General features: G+C 47.1%; 1 protein-coding gene and 1 pseudogene across 1 annotated transcript in view; one reads left to right on the top strand and one right to left on the bottom strand.

Moving 5' to 3' along the window:
• The window catches only part of LOC114007532 (5' exonuclease Apollo pseudogene), a 3,139-nt pseudogene extending 1,642 nt beyond the window's left edge, over window positions 1-1,497 (bottom strand).
• APC (APC regulator of Wnt signaling pathway) overlaps window positions 1-19,282 on the top strand; it is a 102,626-nt gene that overhangs the window by 38,308 nt on the left and 45,036 nt on the right. Inside the window, exon 7 of the mRNA XM_027771200.1 lies at window positions 9,266-9,349. Coding sequence (XP_027627001.1) covers window positions 9,266-9,349 — 84 coding nt within the window. The remainder of the gene's footprint in view (window positions 1-9,265; window positions 9,350-19,282) is intronic.

The following is a 19,282-nucleotide window of genomic DNA, read 5'->3' on the forward strand; positions in this document are numbered from 1 at the left end:
GGGGGTGGTCAGGACCCTGTTCGTGGTGGTGGGTGGGGGAGTCGCCAGTGGGATCTTCGTGCGTTCAGGACTTCTGCAGGAGGCTTCTACAATGGCACCTTGAAGAAAGTACTGGGGCAAGAGCACAGCCAGAAATGCTTAGGGAAAGCCAGCCCAGGGAGGAGCAAGTTCCTCGAGCAGGCAGAAGGAAGCGCCCATGCTCCTGCGAGTCTGGGGTGGGAGCCCAAAGGACTCGAGACGCACTGCGGGGCAGCACTCCCCCCGGAGTGCCGGTGCCGAAGACCTTTTACAAAAAGAAATGTCAGTGCTTGATGTAGCACAAGGGTTCTAGTAGCAGGTGGGTGTTTAAGCTACCCTTCACAGCACTGTGTGTGTCAGGGTTAGGAAGGAGGCAGTGTGGCCCACCATCGTGGTGTGAGTTGGGAGCCCTCTGTACAAGCCAGCTCACGTGGGCTCGGGTTCCAGCCCCGGCTGGCCTACACAGGCCAGTCGAGTTGCTACACGATAGCCACCCTGAAGGTGGAGCAGGAGCATCGCACAGGTGAGACCCTGTCAGAAATACCGGTGCGTCTCGCTCTTGTTTGTGTTACTCGTAAAAGAAGACAAAATGTCCATTACGCAGGGAATTATTAAAACATTAGGGTGTAGTTGTTAATAAGGCAGTGTGAGTACAGATGGAACATCCCTAATCTGAAAATCCTAAGTCCAAAGGTCAAGACTTTCTGAGTGTCAGAATGATGCCCTAGGTTGAAAATTAGGGCCAGCCTGTGGCATTGTGGTTCAGGTGACTAGAGTCCACGTGACCAACAGTGAAGTCTGAGAAATGTACCAGGCACCTGGTGGTGTGTGCTCCAAGTCCCAGACGGGGACAAGATGGAGGCAAAGGGACTGCGGTATGACCCTGCCTCACCCGGGGTGCTGCCTCATCTCTCCCCCATGAGTACACATGCCCCGTGGCAGAATTAAGGAAGATTTCGTGCCTGACCTCGTGTGACAGGTGAAGGTTAAAAATGCTGTAATAGAAAAATGGATGAAATTACCTTCAGGCTGTGTCCTAGGGCTGTATGAAACAGAAATGAAGTGTACGTCTACACTGGAGTCCCCTCCCCGAGCTGTTCCATGATGTATGTGCGGGTATTCCAGAACCCACCCAAACACCTAAGCTGAACAGCCGTTCCCAGCTGTTCCGAATGGGGCCGACTGAGCTTGTGCTGGAAATGCAGCGGCAGCACACTCCGGGCCTTCCCCGCCCCACCCGGGTGGCTCAGCAGGCCACACCAGAACGCCCTGGGAAAGGACTGTCAGGAGGCCTGGAGTCCTGAGGGAAGGAAAGGGGGAGATAGGATTCCAGATTCCAGGAGTAGTTTTCAAACCAGGCATTTGCCAGAAACCAGAAGTAAACCCCGCACTAACTGAGGGAGATAGGGAGATAATGAGGTTGTTGAAATCGTTCACAGGCTTGGGGTGTTTGCCGTCCTCGCTGTTATTCAACTGCATTTCGGTGGCTCCCCTAATACAAGCTTTTTCTTTTCTTTTTTTTTTTTTTTTTTGGTAGTAAAAATACTATGTTTTGGGGCTAGCAGGTGGTGTGGTGGTTAAGACACTGGATCCCACATGGCCAACTTCGTGATTCAAGTCCTGGACCCAGAGGCTTGAAAAACATTCCAAACGTTTACACCTGTGTGCCCAAAATCCAGAGAGGAGAACAGAGAAGGAGGGATTACAGTGTGGCCATTCTGAGGGGTGATTTCTCACTTTCCCCCCTCAGTCTTCCTCTCTGGTGAGTGCACATGCCCTATAGCATAAATAAACAAATACTGTGCTGTCGTCTAGCTAGAAAGAAATAGACCTGATGATGATTTGTAAATGCTATGGTCGTTTGTCTAAAAGACCCCAGCAAGGGCTAGCCAGTGGTATGGTGGTTAAGGCCTGCTGCACAGTCTGAGTCCTGGACATGCTGGGTTTTTTTTCTTTTAGAGGTTTTTGCTATAGGGCGCGTGCGCTTGCCAGACAGACAGACAGAAAGCGAGAAATCACCCCCCAGGGGGGATGGCCACACCGCAATCCATTCTACTCTCTGGATCTTAGGCACGCGGGCACGCACGCACGCACACGCGCCCGGCGTGAGCTTTAAGCCACCGGGTCCGGGACGTGAACCACAGTCAACTATGTGGGAGTCCAGTGACATAGCCATTACACTAACTGCTGGTCCCTGAGTCCTGGACATGCTGTTTGAAAAGCCCACAGGGCATGTGTGCCCCTAAATCCTAAGAGAACGGAGGGGAAGAAAGTGCAGTGTGGCTGACCCCTGGGGGTGCTTTCTTACTCTTTCTCTCACTCTGTGGCAAGCACATGTTTCCCGTAGCGAATTTTTTTTTTTTGAGAGGTTTTTGCTATAGGGCGCATGCACTCGCCAGACAGACAGAGAGAGACAGAGAGACAGAAAGCGAGAAATCACCCCCCAGGGGGGATGGCCACACCCCAATCCCTTCTCCTCCATTCTCCTCTCGGGATCTTGGGCACGCACGCACATGCGCCCGGCGTGAGTTTTAAGTCACCGAGTCCAGAACGCGAACAGTGGTCGACTCCATGGGAGTCCAGCGACATAGCCATTACGCTATCTGCTGGTTCCCTCCCATAGCGAATTTGAAAAGAAAAGAATGAAAGAAAAGCCCTAAAGAATGAAGCAAGCGTGCTGAGGGGACCGGCAGTGGCGCGGGCTCTGTAAGGCAGGCCCACGTGGGGAGGTGCTGGCACAGGGCAGCTGACCTCGGAGATGCAGGGCACACCTGGCTGATCTGGCCCGCACTCCACGTCACGGCTGAGGCTGCGGTGGGTCCCGGCGTCAGGACCCTGTCACGGATGCTCACCTGTTGGTCTCTCTCACACATTTGTGTACACACTTGACCATGAACTTAAAAAAAAAAATCTGACAAACATGAGGGCCCTCATAGTTTGCTTAAAATGCATATTATGAGAAAACTGCATGGCTTTGAAATACCTTTGCACCAAAATAAACATGTACTTTAATTCTACTTTTTTTGTGAACTTTTTGAAGTCTCCTTGTGTTTACTCATGTCTTGAAAACAAACGTGCGAGGTTTTCTATGGATCAGGACAGATGTCTTTTTCTTAAAGGGCCACAGCAAGTGTTTCTGTTGTGGACTGTGTGGTCTGTCACGGCTGCTCAGCTCTGCCTTTGTAATGGGAACGCAGCTGCAGACACTGTGAGCAGGTGCGGCCGCGCTCAGGGAAACGGGTTTGCGGAGCAGATGACCACAGGCCCTGGAGTGCCGGCCTCTGCTGAGGGTCTGTACCTAGAAGCATCACTGCTGGCCACTTCATTTGTACTGAGGAGTGTTTCGAACTCGTATTAATTTACCAGTGTGTATTTCTACTGATAATATGTGAAAATTCCTGCTTCTGCATGCCTTACCCAGCACGTTTGGGTTAGACTTGTAATGAACTCTCTGTGGGCGATGAGACATTGTGTCCTTTTGGTTGAGTTTTCCTGAACACTGCCGCAACAGCTATCTAGTAATTATTAGACTTCTGAGTTGTCTCTCTGTCGAGTTGTTCATATTGTTTGCCTGTCTCAGCCCTGTGCATCCGAGAAGTGTTCTAATATCCTCCCGATACCAATCTTCTGTAGCTAATATACACCACAACTCCTCCCTTGCCAAATCTGCCCTCTAAACTTTATAACAAAAACTAGCTTTTGTTGTAAAGCTGAATTAATTATCTTGCCAGATTGGTGCCTTCTGTGACCCATTTATACATGTTCCTGTTCTGAAGTCATAAAGGCAGCACCTCTTACTATTCTGATCACTTTATTTGTACGGCGAGAGCTTTAATTCATCTTGGATTGGCTGTTACATGTCATGGAGGTGCGGATCTTTTTATACACTGGAATATATATGTGTAGGCAGCTATATATCGTGTGTCATATGTGCACACATGCACATAGATGCATGTGCTCGTGTGTACATGTTGTGCTGTTAACTGAAGCTCTCCTTTTCACATTGCAGTACTCCCACTAATCAGTAAGCCCCCCCTGTTATTACTAAGTCTCTACATGCTAGGTATTTCTGGGCTCCTACTCCAGGAGTCGACTTTAGTTTCTCTGCTCTGCCCTGATACATTCGTTTTATTTGCTTTAGTTTTATAAATCTGGTGCCTAATCAGGTGAGTGCACCTTGGTTTTATTTTTTAAAATGTAGTTGTATTCTGCCTCATTACTCTTCACTTAAAATTTAGTATCAGCTTGTGGGACCAGCAGTTAGCGTAATGGCATGTCACTGAACTTACATGTGATCGACCGCAGTTCGAGTCCCGGACCCGGTGGCTTAAACTCAACGCTGGGCATGTGTGCGTGCATGTCCAAGATCCCGAGAGGAGAATGGAGGAGAAGGGATTGCTGCGTGGCCATCCCCCCTAGGGGGTGATTTCTTGCTTTCTGTCTTTCTGGCAAAAAAAAAATTTAGTATCAGCTTGTTTAATTCAAAGAAAAGCCTATGAGCTTTCGACTAGACTTAAATAGAATGTACAGATGAAGGAAATTGTTTTTACAGTACTGAGCCTTCTTGGTTGAAGGGAAGGACCTTGGAGCCCACCTAATTGGGTGACATCTCTGCCTGCCACTTACCAGCAGTGTGATGCTGCGCACATGTGCTGCCCTAGTTTTCTCATCAGTAAGATACAGATCATATTAGACTATAAAATATGAGACTTAAATGAGTAACATGAGAAAGATCTTAGAGCCTAGTGTATTATCAACAATCAGTAAATAATAGGGATTGTTACTAATTTTTATATTTTTCCATTCATTTAGGTTTTATTTATGTCCTTAAATAAAGTTTTATAATGTTCTCCATAAAGTTCGTTTTTTAAGAATTATTTATTTAGGCCAGCAGGTAGCATGGTATTTAAGGCACTGGACTCCCACATGGCTGATTGCAATTCAGTTCACGGACTTGGCGGCTGGCCCTCTCCCTCTCCCTCTCCCTCTCTGTTTCTCTCTGTTCAAATTGAAGAATAATAATTAAATGAATATATTTAGGGGGGAAAAAGAATTCTTTATTTAATAATTTATTACAGGGCATGTGTACTCACTAGAGAGAGAGAGAGAGAGAAAGGGAAAGTGAGAAAGCAAGCTTCCAGGTCTGGGACTTGGCCATGGTTGGCCATGTGGGAGTCCAGCACCTTAACCACCATGCCACCTGCCGGCCCCCCATAAAGTTCTTACATGTTCTTTTTAAGACTGATGCCGAGATGTGTTCTGTTTCTGTCGTTATCTTTCCATTGCCTTGCTAAATTAAACTTAATAAGTACCCAGCAGACTTGCAGGACTCTTGATCCTGGAAAATCCCCTGCATGCAGTCAACTGCAGGTAATGATGAATTTGTTTATAGCTTCTGGGTTTGGTTTGTTTTTCTTTGGTTGTGTTGCATAAAGACTCTAATACATCTTTGGATAGAAGCAGTACCAACGATCTTCTTTGTCCTGTCTTGGATTTTAAAGTAATACTGGAATTTCACAGTTAAGTGTTTTGTTTACTCCAGGTTTTGTTTGTGATTTTTAATTTTTTTTTAATTTGCCAGAGGATATGGGCATCCACCAGAGAGACAGTCAGAGAAAGAGGGAGAAAGCACCCTTCACGGTGTGTGGTCCTGCCACAGTTGTCTCCTCCACATCTCCATCACACCCAGTTGTGCGGCACACGTGCCCAATGGGTGTTTTCCAGCCACGTGCGATCCGGCTGCCTTAACCACCAGGCCATGGGCTGGCCTGCGTGTGTGTGTGTGTGTGTGTGTGTGTGTGTGTGTGTGTGTGTGTTCCAAGGTGGTTTCCCTGCCATCACCCCCTGCCTTCCCTTCCCGAGTAGTTCGGGACAGTAGCAGGCACTACTGTGCCCAGCTTTTAGGTCAGGTGGGAAATGGACCTGGGCTTCCCACATGGCCTCTGCCAGTACGCACTACCTGGCTGGCCCTTGCCCAAGGCTTTTGACAGATACCCTTCGTCAAGTTAAGGTGCTTACCTTCTCTATGATTTCCTGAGATACCCTAAATGTGTGTTACTATTAAAGTTTTTAAAATCATTGTTTCAATAGTCAGACCAACTTTGTACTTGGAACAGTCCAGTGTGTTTGTTAATAAACATAAGTATTCAAGAATGTCCTAGAAAAAGGAAAGCAATCCTACTGGCTTGTTCTGTTTTCATGTTCAGAAATAGAAGAGTGTCGTGTCAGAAGTCACCCCCTCAGTAGACATAAAGACATGGACCTGACTTCGGGATTTACCACGATACTGGCAGCACAGAAATGTCATTTCCTAGTCTCGTCCTCGGAGGGATAGAAGTTTCGATGTAGGACTTTACTGGTGGAAGGGAACTGGTTATGTATAGCAGCGGAGGAAGTAGTCCAGGTTAAGACATGGATAAGTGTGTGTTGTTCAGGTGTTTCTCTAAAACCAGGAAATGGTTAGCATCTGGCTGTGGAAGTGATTGTTGATCTTTGCAGTGTTTTTAGAAAGCTACCAAGAGTAGAGCTATTTCTTTTTCAGTTTTGTGATATCAATTGAACACGGTAAAATTTATTCATTAGAAGATATTCTTGACCTTGAGTTTGCTACTTTCAGAATCATGAAAGAGAATCGGCACAGCTGTAGCATTCAAAAGAAAGGGAGGGGGGCCAGCAGATGGCATAATGGTTATGTCACTGGACCCCCACATAGGCAACCACAGTTTGTTTGAGTCCTAGACCCGAAGGCTTGAAACTTACGCCGAGCGCGTGTGCGTGCGTGCCCAAGATCCCGAGAGAAGAATGGAGGAGGAGGGATTGTGGCGTGGCCATCCCCCCTGGGGAGTGATTCTCTTCCTGTCTTTCTCTGGTGAGCGCACATGCCCCGTAGTAAAAGTCTCTCTCTTGAAGGAAGGAAGATTGATGGGGAGGGTCTTTGAGATTTTTATAACGTTGGCTACTAGCAGCGATAAACCGTTTTACTTTGGTTATAGGAGAAACATGAGGACACTGTATTTAAGTAAAAATAGGTGTGATCAAACGATAAGTGGTATGGAAATTTTATTACTACATGTACTTAAAAGCTGATTGTTGGGATCAGCAGATGGCTTAATGGTTACATTGCTAGACTCCCACGTAGTCGACCACAGTTCAAGTCCCAGACCCAGCAGCTTAAAACTCACTCTGGGCGTGTGTGCATGTGTGCCCAAAATTCTGAGAGGAGGATGGAGGAGAAGGGTTTGCGGCGTGGCCATCCCCCTGGGGGGGGTGAGTTTTCACTTTCTGTCTCTGTCTCTCTCAAGTGAGCACACCTACCCTATAGCAAAAATCTCTTTATAAAAATCAAATAAAAACTAATTGTTATGCTACTAATACTATTTATCTGTTAAGAGATATATACTCAAAAATTTTTAAATTTTTTAAAATAATTATTTAATTTTATTTATTACTGTTATTATTTTAATTGGCAGTAGGGCATGTTACGCGCTTACCAGAAAGAGAGAGGAAGCAAGCTGCCAGGTCCGGGACTCAAACTGAGGTTGGCCATGTGGGTGTCCAGAGCTTTAATCACCACGCCACCTGCTGGCCCCTGGAAATTCTTTTATCGATGGGGCATTGCAACAAAAAGTGTTTTAGTGACTACTCCATCCTTCTGACTAGGCGCTAGATGGTTTTCCCACTGACGCAGTTACTATTGATGAAGCGCATTTGTTTATTTAGTGAGGGAGCTAGAGAGAACTGCAGCAGGGTCTCCTTACGACTGAGAGCCTTTCAGTCAGTCAGGGTCAGAGAGAGAAGCCCAGAGGCACACCCGGCGTGTTCTAGTCCGCCCGGGATCTGAACCCTCAGCCTTCCCTTCGGGCCCTACTGCCGACACCCACAGCCGAGCCAGACGCTTCCTCTTATAATTCAGCTTGTGGAGACTAGCACTTGGCATGATGGCTATGTCGCTGGACTCCCATGTGGTCTACTGGATTCCAAGTCCCGGACCCGGTGGCTTGAAGCTCTCGCTGGGCGCGTGTGCGTGCGTGCCCAAGATCCAGAGAGGAGAAGGGAGGAGAAGGGATTGTGGCGTGACCATCCCCCCGGGGGGTGATTTCTCACTTTCTGTCTCTGTCTCTCTCTGTCTGTCTGGCAAGCGCACGCGCCCTATAGCAAAAAAAACTCTCAAAAAAAAAAAGATATTTCTGTATAAGTGATTTGTTTTTTTCCCAATTACACTAGTATTCATAAAAATGAAAACAAATCAGTATACTGGAAAAGCAAAAACTCTACCTAGGACTGAAAATAAGAATAATGTTTAGCTGTTGGGACTGGCAGTTGATGTAATGGCTGTCGCTGGACTCCCATGTAGTCTACTGCAGTTCTAGTCCTGGCCCCGGTGGCTTAAACGCACGCCGGACGCATATGCGTGCGTGCCCAAGATCCCGAGAGGAGAATGAAGGAGAAGGGATTGCGGCGTGGCCATCCCCCCGGGGGGTGATTTCTTGCTTTCTGTTTCTCTGTCTCTCTGGCGAGCGCATGCACCCTATAGCAAAAACCTCCCTCAAAAAAAAAAAAAAAAAAAAGAAAGAAAGAAAAATTGGATGTTTTTTTCCCCTATACAGGTATACTGTACTTTATATAAATACGTTGCATATGTTACTGTTGGGATTAATTTGAAAGAGTCAGATGTAATTTTCTCCTCTTTGAAATTTTGTTGAGAATAACTTTTAAATATCAATTTTCATAATATATGCAGCATATAGTTTGATGTGTGACTTATATATTCACTAAACGTCTCTGGACACCTGTTGCATAAAGTTAGAAAAAATGTATGTAAAAAACCGGCCTGGGCCAGCCTGTGGCATGGCGGTTAAAGTGGCTGGAGCCCACGTAACTGACCACATAGTTGGCATCCTGGACCCAGCAGTGTCAGGGACATGCCGAGTGTGTGTGCATATGCCCAGAACCACCGTGGGTGGAGAAAGGGAAGGAGAAGGGTTGCAGTGAGAGCACTCCCCAGTGAGGGGCACCTTCCTCCTCCCCCTCTTTCTGGCTCTCTGGCAAGTGCATGCACTCTTTGGCAATGAAGAAAAGCTTTCCCACATGGTCATAGATGTGTGGGTTTATACACACGTGTGTCTGACTTCTCAGTAAAAATTATTTGTCGTAACCCTAAGCCATTAGGTGGTAGCCATAATACGATTGCTTATACTAATGTTTTTAAAAAAAAACACATCTAACTTGGACTCTTGCTTTGTTTTAGCGGCGAATAGCCAGAATTCAGCAAATAGAGAAGGATATACTTCGTGTACGACAGCTTTTACAATCCCAAGCAACAGAAGCAGAGGTCAGTAAATTGCCTTTCTTTTTGTTTGCAGGTATAAATAAAGTTAGTAATTCTAAGAAAATAAAGTATATATAATTAATATACATTCAAATGTACATGTATAATCTACATTCAAATGTAGATGTCCCCCAGAGAACTGAGATACTTTATAACTTTTCTTATAAAATGTAATTTAAAACCTTGACTGTTTTGATTTCTCCATAACTTTTAGGCAATTAAAGAACCATAGGGAACCAGCAGTTAGCGTAATGGCTATGTCGCTGGACTCCCATGTAGTCGACCGCGGTTCATGTCCCGGACCCGGTGGCTTAAAACTCAGGCTGGGCGCGTGTGCGTGCATGCCCAAGATCCCGAGAGGAGAATGGAGGAGAAGGGATTGCAGCGTGGCCATCCCCCCGGGGGGTGATTCCTCGCTTTCTGTCTCTATGTCTCTCTCCGTCTGTCTGGCAAGCGCACGTACCCTAGAGTGAAAAACCTCTCCAAACAAAAAAAAAAAAAAAAAAAAGAACAATAAATATATCTTTCATCAGCTGCCAGTTGACATATAACTGATTGAATTTGGCTGTTATTAACCAATAAGTAAGCTTTGCTTTGTGTATAATTCCTATTAAGAATCGGGACCAGCAGGTGACATGGTGGTTAAGGCACTTCCACATGGCTGACCACGGTTCAAGTCCTGGACCTGGTGGCTTGCTTTCTCACTTTCTCTCTCTCTCTCTTTCTCTGTCTCTCTCTGGTCAAATTAAAATAAATGAATGAATAAATAAAATTAAAAATAAATAATTATTATTTTTAAAATGAAAGAATTGATCGGACACATTTACATGTTCTTTACTCAGAAAACTCCACGAGGGAACCAGCAGTTAGCGTAATGGCTATGTCGCTGGACTCCCACGTAGTTGACCACGGTTTGTGTCCCAGACCTGGTGGCTTAAAATTCACGCCGGGCGCGTGTGCGTGCATGCCCAAGATCCCAAGAGGAGAATGGAGGAGAAGGGATTGTGGCGTGACCATTCCCCCTGGGGGGTGATTTCTCGCTTTCTGTCTCTATGTCTCTCTCTGTCTGTCTGGAGAGTGCACGCGCCCTATAGCGAAAACCTCTCCCCTCCCCCCCCAAAAGAAAACTCCATGAAAATAATGGTAAAAGGGTAAAAAGAAAACGCACAAAGACCAGGGGAGGTGGCATAAGTAAGATTTTGGGAGCAGGAGAGCTGGTAAGCAGATCGGAGCTGTTCTAGCTTATCACAGGAGCCGGCCCCAAAGTCAGCCAGTGGGAGCTAAGTCACGGAGCAGCCCAGCACGCACTGTCTGCAGAGCCATCTACAGTAGACGGCTCTGGGGTAGAGAAAAACGGGCTCAGAGCAGGTGGCCAAGTGTGAAGAAGTGCTTGGAACCTCCAGACCCTCACCACAGCGCCACACAGCAGGGACTGCTCCTCTCCAGTCCCAGTGAAAGGTGAGAGGTGGTTTTGGTTTTCATCTGGAAAGGGTAAATCAGAGGGCCTGGCTGGGTAGTTGAAGGTGAGGGTACCATTCAAAAAACGGATATGAAAGGCTGAAACCCCTGCCGGTACTCAGGTGAGTTTCTGCAGGGAACTTCTCTGAGATGCGTGAACCCAGGAAAAGTGCCCTAACAATACTTAACATAAGAGGCTCCACCAGCCCAGCTAGACCACCCTATGGGGTCGCAGGAGGAGTGACCTCCACCCACAGCCATGGAGGCTCCCTGGCCTAGTCATATAGGCCACTGTTGGAGGTGGGTGGACACTAACAACCATTAGACACTTTATGGAAGTTTCTAGTAAGAAAGATCTAGAAATATTGGGTCATCAGGAAAGTCATGATGCATTTTTGCATTTAAAAGCACAGAAAAATACATGACTTTTCTGATGACCCAAGAGACCATTCTCCTTGTAGGAAGAAGAAAACTTCAAAAATACAAATATTGTCAATAAGGAAAGATAAATATCTCCATAGAAAAAGAAAAAGATAGTCTATAAAAAGAGCATTTAGAAAATTTCCATGAAATCCTGGAAGAAAACTTTCCAAACCTAGAGAGGCACTCAAATATCAAGACTCAAGAAATACAAAGGACCCCACATAGACTCAACCCAAGATCTTCCCCAGATTGACCAAAACCACAGACAGAGACAAGATACTAAAAGTGGTAAGAGAAAAATGTCAAGTTACTTTCAAAGGTTATCCCATCAGGCAAACATTGGACCTCTCTTTGGAAACAACACCAGCAAGGGAAGAGTGGGAAAATATACTCAAAGTGTTACGCGAAAAACAATTTCAACCAAGAATACCATGCCCAGCAGGATTATCTTTCATATGGTAGAAAAAGACAAAAGCATTCTCAGATAAACAAAATGTGAAAGAATTTATCAACACCAGACTAACTCCCCCCAAGAAGTGCTGAAGGGAGTGCTGTCCCAGGAAAACCAAAGTCAGACACAGAAATAAGAGTACAAGGAACAACCAAGAGAAGGGCCAGCCTAATGGTAGGGACAGGTCTGGAGTTGAATGCTAACTTCCAGAGTTTAAATGCAAAGATCAGACCACAGTAACGCTGCAAATTCAATAGAAGAGAGATTAACTACGTGAGGCTGAACTAGTGAAAGAGAATTTACTTTAGACTAAAACATTGCTGACTTTCTTCGATGCTTTGACTTCCATATTTAAGGATTTTTGTCTTCTCTTGAACAATCGATAGGTTCATCCACCTACTATTTGAACTGAACTCTAACCTTTTGCCTGGCTAAGTTTTAAGCAAGTTTCTCTTAATATTTTTTTTATTTTTATCTATTAAAACTAAAACCTTTTATTGAAAATAAAAAATGCAGGGACCAGCAGCGCAATGGCTATGTCACTGGACTCCCATGTAGTCGACCACGGTTCAAGTCCCGGACCCAGTGGCTTAAACTCATGCCGGGCATGTGTGCATGCATGCCCAAGATCCTGAGAGGAGAATGGAGGAGAAGGGATTGCGGCGTGGCCATCCCTTGGGGGGGGTGATTTCTCGCTTTCTGTCTCTCTCTCTCTCTCTCTCTCTCTCTCTGTCTCTCTCTCTCTCTCTGTCTGTCTCTCTGGCAAGTGCATGCGCCCTATAGCAAAAACGTCTTCCCTCCCAAAAAAATAAATAATGCATTTAAAAATACCTATTAATACCTAAAAACTTTTTTTAACTGTTTTTGGGAGTTAAAATTGTGATAACAGAAATGAAAACTGAATAGAAAAGTTAATTTCTCAGAAAGTAGAACAAAAAGATGAAGTGGAAAATAGAGATGATATAATCAGAATTTTTCCAGGAGGTTTTGGTATTCAAATGAGAGGTATCCAGAAAGAAGCAGCCGCCACGCAAGTTTATTAGAATTTTCCAGAACCAAAAGGCACAAATTTTTAAATAAAATTATCTCTTCAGTATCTAACATCACTGATGAAAACGGTCCCACACACTGAAGCCCATGTGAGGCCACATTGCATCATTGAGGACAAAGAGAAAATCCTCAAACCTTCTTGAGAAGGTTTCACAAAGGAACAGGTATCTTACACAAATGCCTTTAGACTTACAAACAGCCATGCTAGAAGATAGGGAGTGAGGTAGCAACATTTTTAAATTTTATTTTTTAATTTTTGCAAGAGGGCTCATATACTCATTGGAGAAAGTGAGAGAGAAAGAAAGAAAATGAGGAACTGCACCCTCCGTGGGGGATGGCCACGCTGCAGTCCCATCTCCATTTCTCCCTCCTTCAGCATTTTCTGCACACACTCAAACAGGCACCCAGCGATTTTCCAAGCCACTGGGTCCAGGACCCAAACCTCACAGTCAGCTAAGTGGGATCCTGCCACTTTAACCACCATGTCACAGCCTGGCCCAGGTAGCAGTTTCTTAAAACTTTAGAAAATAATTTTTCCCAGTATCTTCTGATGCCAGTTCTTTGACTCCACGGGTTGTCCTAGAGTTGTGATCCTCACTGCGCAGTTCGTGCAGATCCCACAGAGCAAGGAAAGAGCCAGTCACAGCTTCGTTCCCCACCTCCCTGCCTCATTCACCAGCCACACGGCAGTCTCTCTAAGCCGACCACACTTAGCCCAGCTGAGCACACCCTCATCCTGCAGTGCAGTTCCATTACGACCCCGTTCCAGAGTTAGCAGAGACCGCACTGGCTCGGGACAGCATCGTCACAAGCCTGCCCTGCCCTCAGCTGCCAGCCGTGAGTGGGATGCACCCTGCTCAGTGTGAGTTACAGATCCGGGGCTTCCCGACCCCTCCGGTGCAGCAGTCACTAGAACCCACTGAAAACTCCATGCTTACGATGACAGTTCTACTAGAGAGAGGAGTGCAAGTCAGGGATAGTCCGGTGACGAGACAGGAGGCGAGCGCCCAGGTGGGTGCAAAAGCAGCACGGCCCCACGGAGCTGGCATGCCTCTCCCAACGCCTCGGTGCACTCAGCACTAAGCTCCGGCTCGAGTCTCCATGGCCTTCCCTCTGGACACGACTGACCAGAAGACTGGCCACGTGGTCCAGACCCATTTCTGTCCCCCCAGCCCCCCCCGCGGATCGGCAGCCTGGCCCGGATGCCCCACTCTGTAATCACCGGTGAGCCCCCAACCTCGCACTTTCTAGGGCTGCCACGTGTCACCTGTCACTCGGATATTCCAAGGGGTTTGGGAGCTCTGTGCAAGATTCAGAGACTTCGACCACACAGAGTTCTTATTAACTTGTTCGGTCTCATCGTTTCTTCCGTGAATGAGAGTGAGAGTAAGCAAGCCCCCCCACAGTGTCATGTGCCACAGCCCACCTGCGCTTCAGCCGGCCCTGCATCTCGGCACGCTCGTGCCTAGCCTGCTAGACGAGGCCGCAGGTGCAACCTGGAACCTTCCCGTCTGGTCACCCCTGCAGAGCATCACGTTTTACCGCGCCGCCACCGTCCAGCTCCTGTGCATCTAGCTCCAGTCAGGGTATGAGATTTAAGAATAAAGAATAAAGACATTTGCTGACAGGCAAAGTACCAAAGGTGTTTTTTTCATGCATCCCTTTCTGGAAGCTATTAAAGAATATACTCAAACAAAATGAAGATACAAAGCAAGAAAGGGAATGTTTCTGATCCAAGACACTGAGAAAGGGAGGAGAGAGTCCCAGAGCAAAGAGTGGCAAGCCCCTGCGTGGTGGCAGGAAGGCAGCCCGACCGTGTGGAGCTGTGCGGAGGTTCCAGGAGAGACCCTGGAAGGCCAAGTCGGCAGAATGCTTGCTGTTTCTCAGTGGTTACAAAAGGGGATGCGTAGGTTTCCTTTTCTCCCTGTGTAACCGGGGGAGCGGGGGGTGGGGGGGGTAAAATCAGGAGTACACAGAAAGCCAGATAAACAAAACAGAAAAGATGGCCCTTAATTCCATGAACGGCAAGGTGTTACAAAGGGAAGAAGCAGTGTGCCCCGTGCCAGCCCTCACCAGAGCTCAGTGGGCAGAACGATGTGAGTAGGCAGAGACTTACCTGGACGAGTGAGGAGCAGGGTGGGTTGGGAGGCAGTGAGGGCTCAATGGGGACCTCGTCAGGGTAGGCACTAGACTGACACAGGAGGGCCAGCGCCACAAGTAGGTTACCTAAAGTACCAAACATCAAAAAATTCATTCGTTCATTTTAATTCAATCAAAGAGAGACATTGAGGGGGGAGGGGGAAAGCAAGCCAGGTCCAAGACTCAAACCGCTATCTGTGGGAGTGTCCAGCCCCTTATCCGCCACGCCACCTGCTGGCCCTCGAAAGAGTTACTTTTAAGACCATTTTTACCGGTGCCTGGCTTTTTCGTTTCATGTTGTGCCGTCTGGCATGTGCTCTCGCCAGAGAGACACAAGTAAGAAAGCAACCCCTGGGGGAGCAGCCACACCACAGCCCTGACTCCTCCATGCTCCACTCAGGAGTTCGACCATGCGCGCGCGCACGTGCCTGATGTGTCCGTCAGCCACTGTGTGCAGAGCTCGCACTGCACCCCTGGCTGTGTGGGATCCAGCGACCTTCACCACCGTGCCGCCAGCTGGCCCCATGCCTGGCTTTATTTCAGTGAGTGAAGGTTGCTCTGCCCACCTTTGCTCTGTAACTTCTGTGTCCTGCCTGCTCGTGGCTTTGGCTCAGGGTCTCAGTGATGGACAGCACTCAAGAGGTTCTGGCTGTCGTACATGACCTCTTAGATGAAATGGAACCTTCCACAGGGTACAGATACTCCGCGAGAGAGAGAAAGGGGAGAGGGAGGAGCTTAGCGACCCCTCTTCTCCAGCCTCCTCTCTGGATCTCAGGCTCGTGCACACTTGGGCCAGGCCGTCTACCACGTGAGAGCCAGTGCCCTGACTACCACGTCATCCATTGGCCCGCCTGGCTTTTCAATATCAGGAATGTTTTAATATTTAATGTATTTCAATACTTAATATATGACTGAGTTTAAAGAATATAGGAACTCGTATTTGCTAAAAACAATTTAAATACTATGTAATAGTCATATAACACTAAAGGTTTAACACAGCTGTCTTTAATATAAATTTGTAATACAGAATTGTGAGGAATATGTCTGTTCTTTTTCTGTTTCCTTAGCATTGTTGCGTTCCATGTGTGACCCCTTTGGCTTTCTAACACAGTTCATCTGTGTCTTTTCCCTTAACTAAACTTGATAATATCTATCTTCACATTATTTTCAAATCGTCTGTGTTAGAATTGAGCAGCAGGTGTGTGTGCGTGCGTGTGTATCAAGTATGTTCTGCTGTGTTGGAGCGTCTTCGGTTATGCTTCTCCCACGTTTCGTAGGTGTGGGTAATTGTAGCTGCACTGCATTTACTATTTCTAAATTCAAATCCACATTTATTTTTTCTAGTTGATTGAATTTTTTATTCATATAAAACAGTTCTCACTTCCATTTATCCCTTTCGACTTGGTTTTCATTTTTGATTACTAAGGTTACTACCCTAGGTTTCTTTTTTGTTAGATCTGCCCAGTATATAATTTTCTCTGACTTTATTTGTAAATTTTACCAAGTTTCTGGCCCCTAGAAATTCCTAAAAAACCATCAATCGTTAGTATTAGTCTTAATTTTTCCAGCACTTTTACAAGTTTATTTTTAAGTTGGGGACCTGTTTGTGCTTTTTGTATTTGTTAAAACTTTGTATTTATATCATCAAATTTCGGGCAGAGTTGTTCTCACTGGGATCTGGTCATCTTTTACATCCTTTTGTTGTGAAAATGGTTATATCAGCCATAGCCCGAACCAGTTACGTCTGGTCTAGTCTAGTCTAATAGTTTGGTATCAGTAGAAGTAAACTAAGGGAAGGTTCCATTTCACATCTAAGAAAGAGCCAAGATACTTGCCATGTTGCTGTTGGGAGCTCCTTTCCCCACTGCTGTCATTCCCCTGGTAGAGATTAGCACAGGGAGCCAGAGATGGAGAGCCCAGGAGCTGGGCGCAGCACTGTTCATAGTAGCTGAGACTCGGAGTGGAGGTTGCCCGCCTGCCTCTGCTCTGTAACTTCTCCGCCCTGGAGCCGCGCCTCAGCTGGCTGTGTCCTGCCTGCTCGCTGGCTTGGGGTCTCAGTGGTGGACAGCACGCGGGTAGCGGCTGGCGGCGGGGACCTCCCCTCCCCCCTTGCACGGCCCGGGGGTAGCGCCTGCCGCAGGTGACCTCACCTCCCTCGTTACGCAGGGCATGTGTGGGCCAGTGCTGCCCCTTCCCAGGTGCCCTCCCAGACTTAGCACGCTGACAGACCAGTACGTGTGGGAGCGCTGGGAGCCGTGAGGACACCGCAGCATGGCTTAGACATCTCCAGAAGGAAGGGCCGGCAGGTGGCATGGAGGTTAAGATGGCGGATCCCACACAGCTGACTTTACGGTTTGTGCCCCAAACCCAGTGGCTAGAAAATCACACCAGACTCGTTTGTGCCTGCCCAAAGTCCCAAGAGGAAAGTGGAAGAGACGGGATTGTGGTGGCCATCCTCTTTGGGAGTGACTTCTCACTTTCCTGTCTCTCTATATCTCTCTCTGTCTCTGGTGAGCATACTCATGGCAAAACTAAAAAGAAGTGTCTGGAAAACAGCTGGTGAGAAATCCTTATTAAAGTCCTACGCTCAGTACTCCTACGACTCATTAATAAGAGGGTGACAACACAGTTAAAATGGGGCAAAAAATCCCCAGAGGATAATGAAGAAAAGGGATTTGGAGAGGAGGGGTGTGATTTCTCACTTTCTGTCTGTCTGTCTGTCTCTGTCAGTCTTTCTGGTGAGTGCACACACCTTATAGCAATGATCTCTCGGGGGAAAAAATGGGCGAAATGAAAATGGGCATTTTACCAGAAAAGATACAGGAAAGGTTAAGAAGCATGTGAAAATAGAGATCGCCATTATTAGTCATTAGGGAAATGAGATCCAAACCACAGTGAGGTACCGCTTCATGCCACGCTGGTGGCTGCAGTCCCCAAGGCGGAACGAGCCGTGCATGGATTGAGCAGCCGGGGCCCCGACAGCCTGGCGAGGGCGTGGGCTGGTGCGGCCCTGGCCGAATAGTTGGCAGCTCCTTAGAACATCTGCAGCCCCCCCAAGACCGCAGCCCACTCCTCAGTGTCTATGCCTGAGACGGCAGCCCCACTGTTAGTGGCCCAGGGCGTGTGTCCACTGGCACATGAATAACAAAACTGCAGAGGGAGCTCTGTTCGGTAGTGAAGAGTCAAAGTAACAAATTACTGAGGCATGGTACAGTAAGGATGACCCTCTAAAATAAGCTGAGAACAGTAAGCCACGTCTGTGGGCCAGCAGATGGCGTGGTGGCTAAGGCACTGGATTCCCATGTGGCCTACCGCAGTTCAAGGCTTGGGCCTGGTGGCTTGAGAGTCACACCAGACACATGCATGTGCGTGCCCAGGATCCCAGGAGGAGATTGGAGGAGAGGGAATTGTGGCGAGGCCGTCTCCTCACTTTCCCTTTCTGTCTTTGTCTTTCTGGTCAACACATTTGCCCTGTGGCAAAAACCTATATTTTAAAAAAAGAGAAGGGACATCTGTAAAGGTACATCTGTAAGTCCATTTTATATAAAAAGCCCAGAAAAAGCAAAGTTACAAAGATAAGGAACATATTAGTGGGGGCCGTGAAGCCACAGTGAGGATGAGGGAGGATTAACTGTAAATGAGGAGGGGTCTCACTGGAATGATGAAAACAGTTTAAAACTGTGTTAAACTTGACTGGTAAATTTAGAAAAAGTCATTTAATTGTACACTTTAAAGAAGTGTTTTTTCAGTCCTGTGAGCTGGGATAGAAAACCGTGGTGGGGGAGGGGCAGCAGGTGGCATGGTAGTTAAGGCACTGGACTCCCCCATGGGCAACCACAGTTCAAGTCCTGAACCTGGTGACTTGCTTTCTCACTTCCCCTCCCTCCCTCCCTCCCTCCTTCTCTCTCTCTCTCTCTCTCTTCATGTGACTATTGAGTACACCTGCCCTATAGCAAATTTTTAAAGTTGTATTTATAATAATAATAAATGAATGAATCCTTAAAAAAAAAAAAAAAGTAAGAGAAAAGGACCATGGGAAAGTTACCCACGTTGGAAATGAAGAAACGAGTTGGGATTATGCTTTCGTAGGAGTCAGAAGCAGCCTTTCCTGTGTCCTCAGTAGTGTGTGGCTGTGGGGAGAGGGTAGACAGGCCTGCAGCCTCGGATCCATGGAGGAACAAAGGGGCGCAGGCCGGGGCGGCTGCCCACGGAGTCCCAGCAGCCAGTTATGCCTCTGCTTCTTTCTCTGTGACATGGGAATGCTAGTGTTTTATACGGTGCTTATGAGGGTTAACTGACTCCGTCCACATAGCCCAGTGACACACGTATTGTAAACACTAGTACCTTTTCACCTCTTCATAGCCATCTTCCTATTTCTGGTCTCTTCCCACCTCTGGCCTTTATAGGCTGAACCG

This window comes from Tupaia chinensis, unplaced genomic scaffold (genome assembly GCF_000334495.1).
Source record: "Tupaia chinensis unplaced genomic scaffold, TupChi_1.0 Scaffold000195_1, whole genome shotgun sequence".
In the NCBI taxonomy this organism is placed as follows: Eukaryota; Metazoa; Chordata; class Mammalia; order Scandentia; family Tupaiidae; genus Tupaia; species Tupaia belangeri.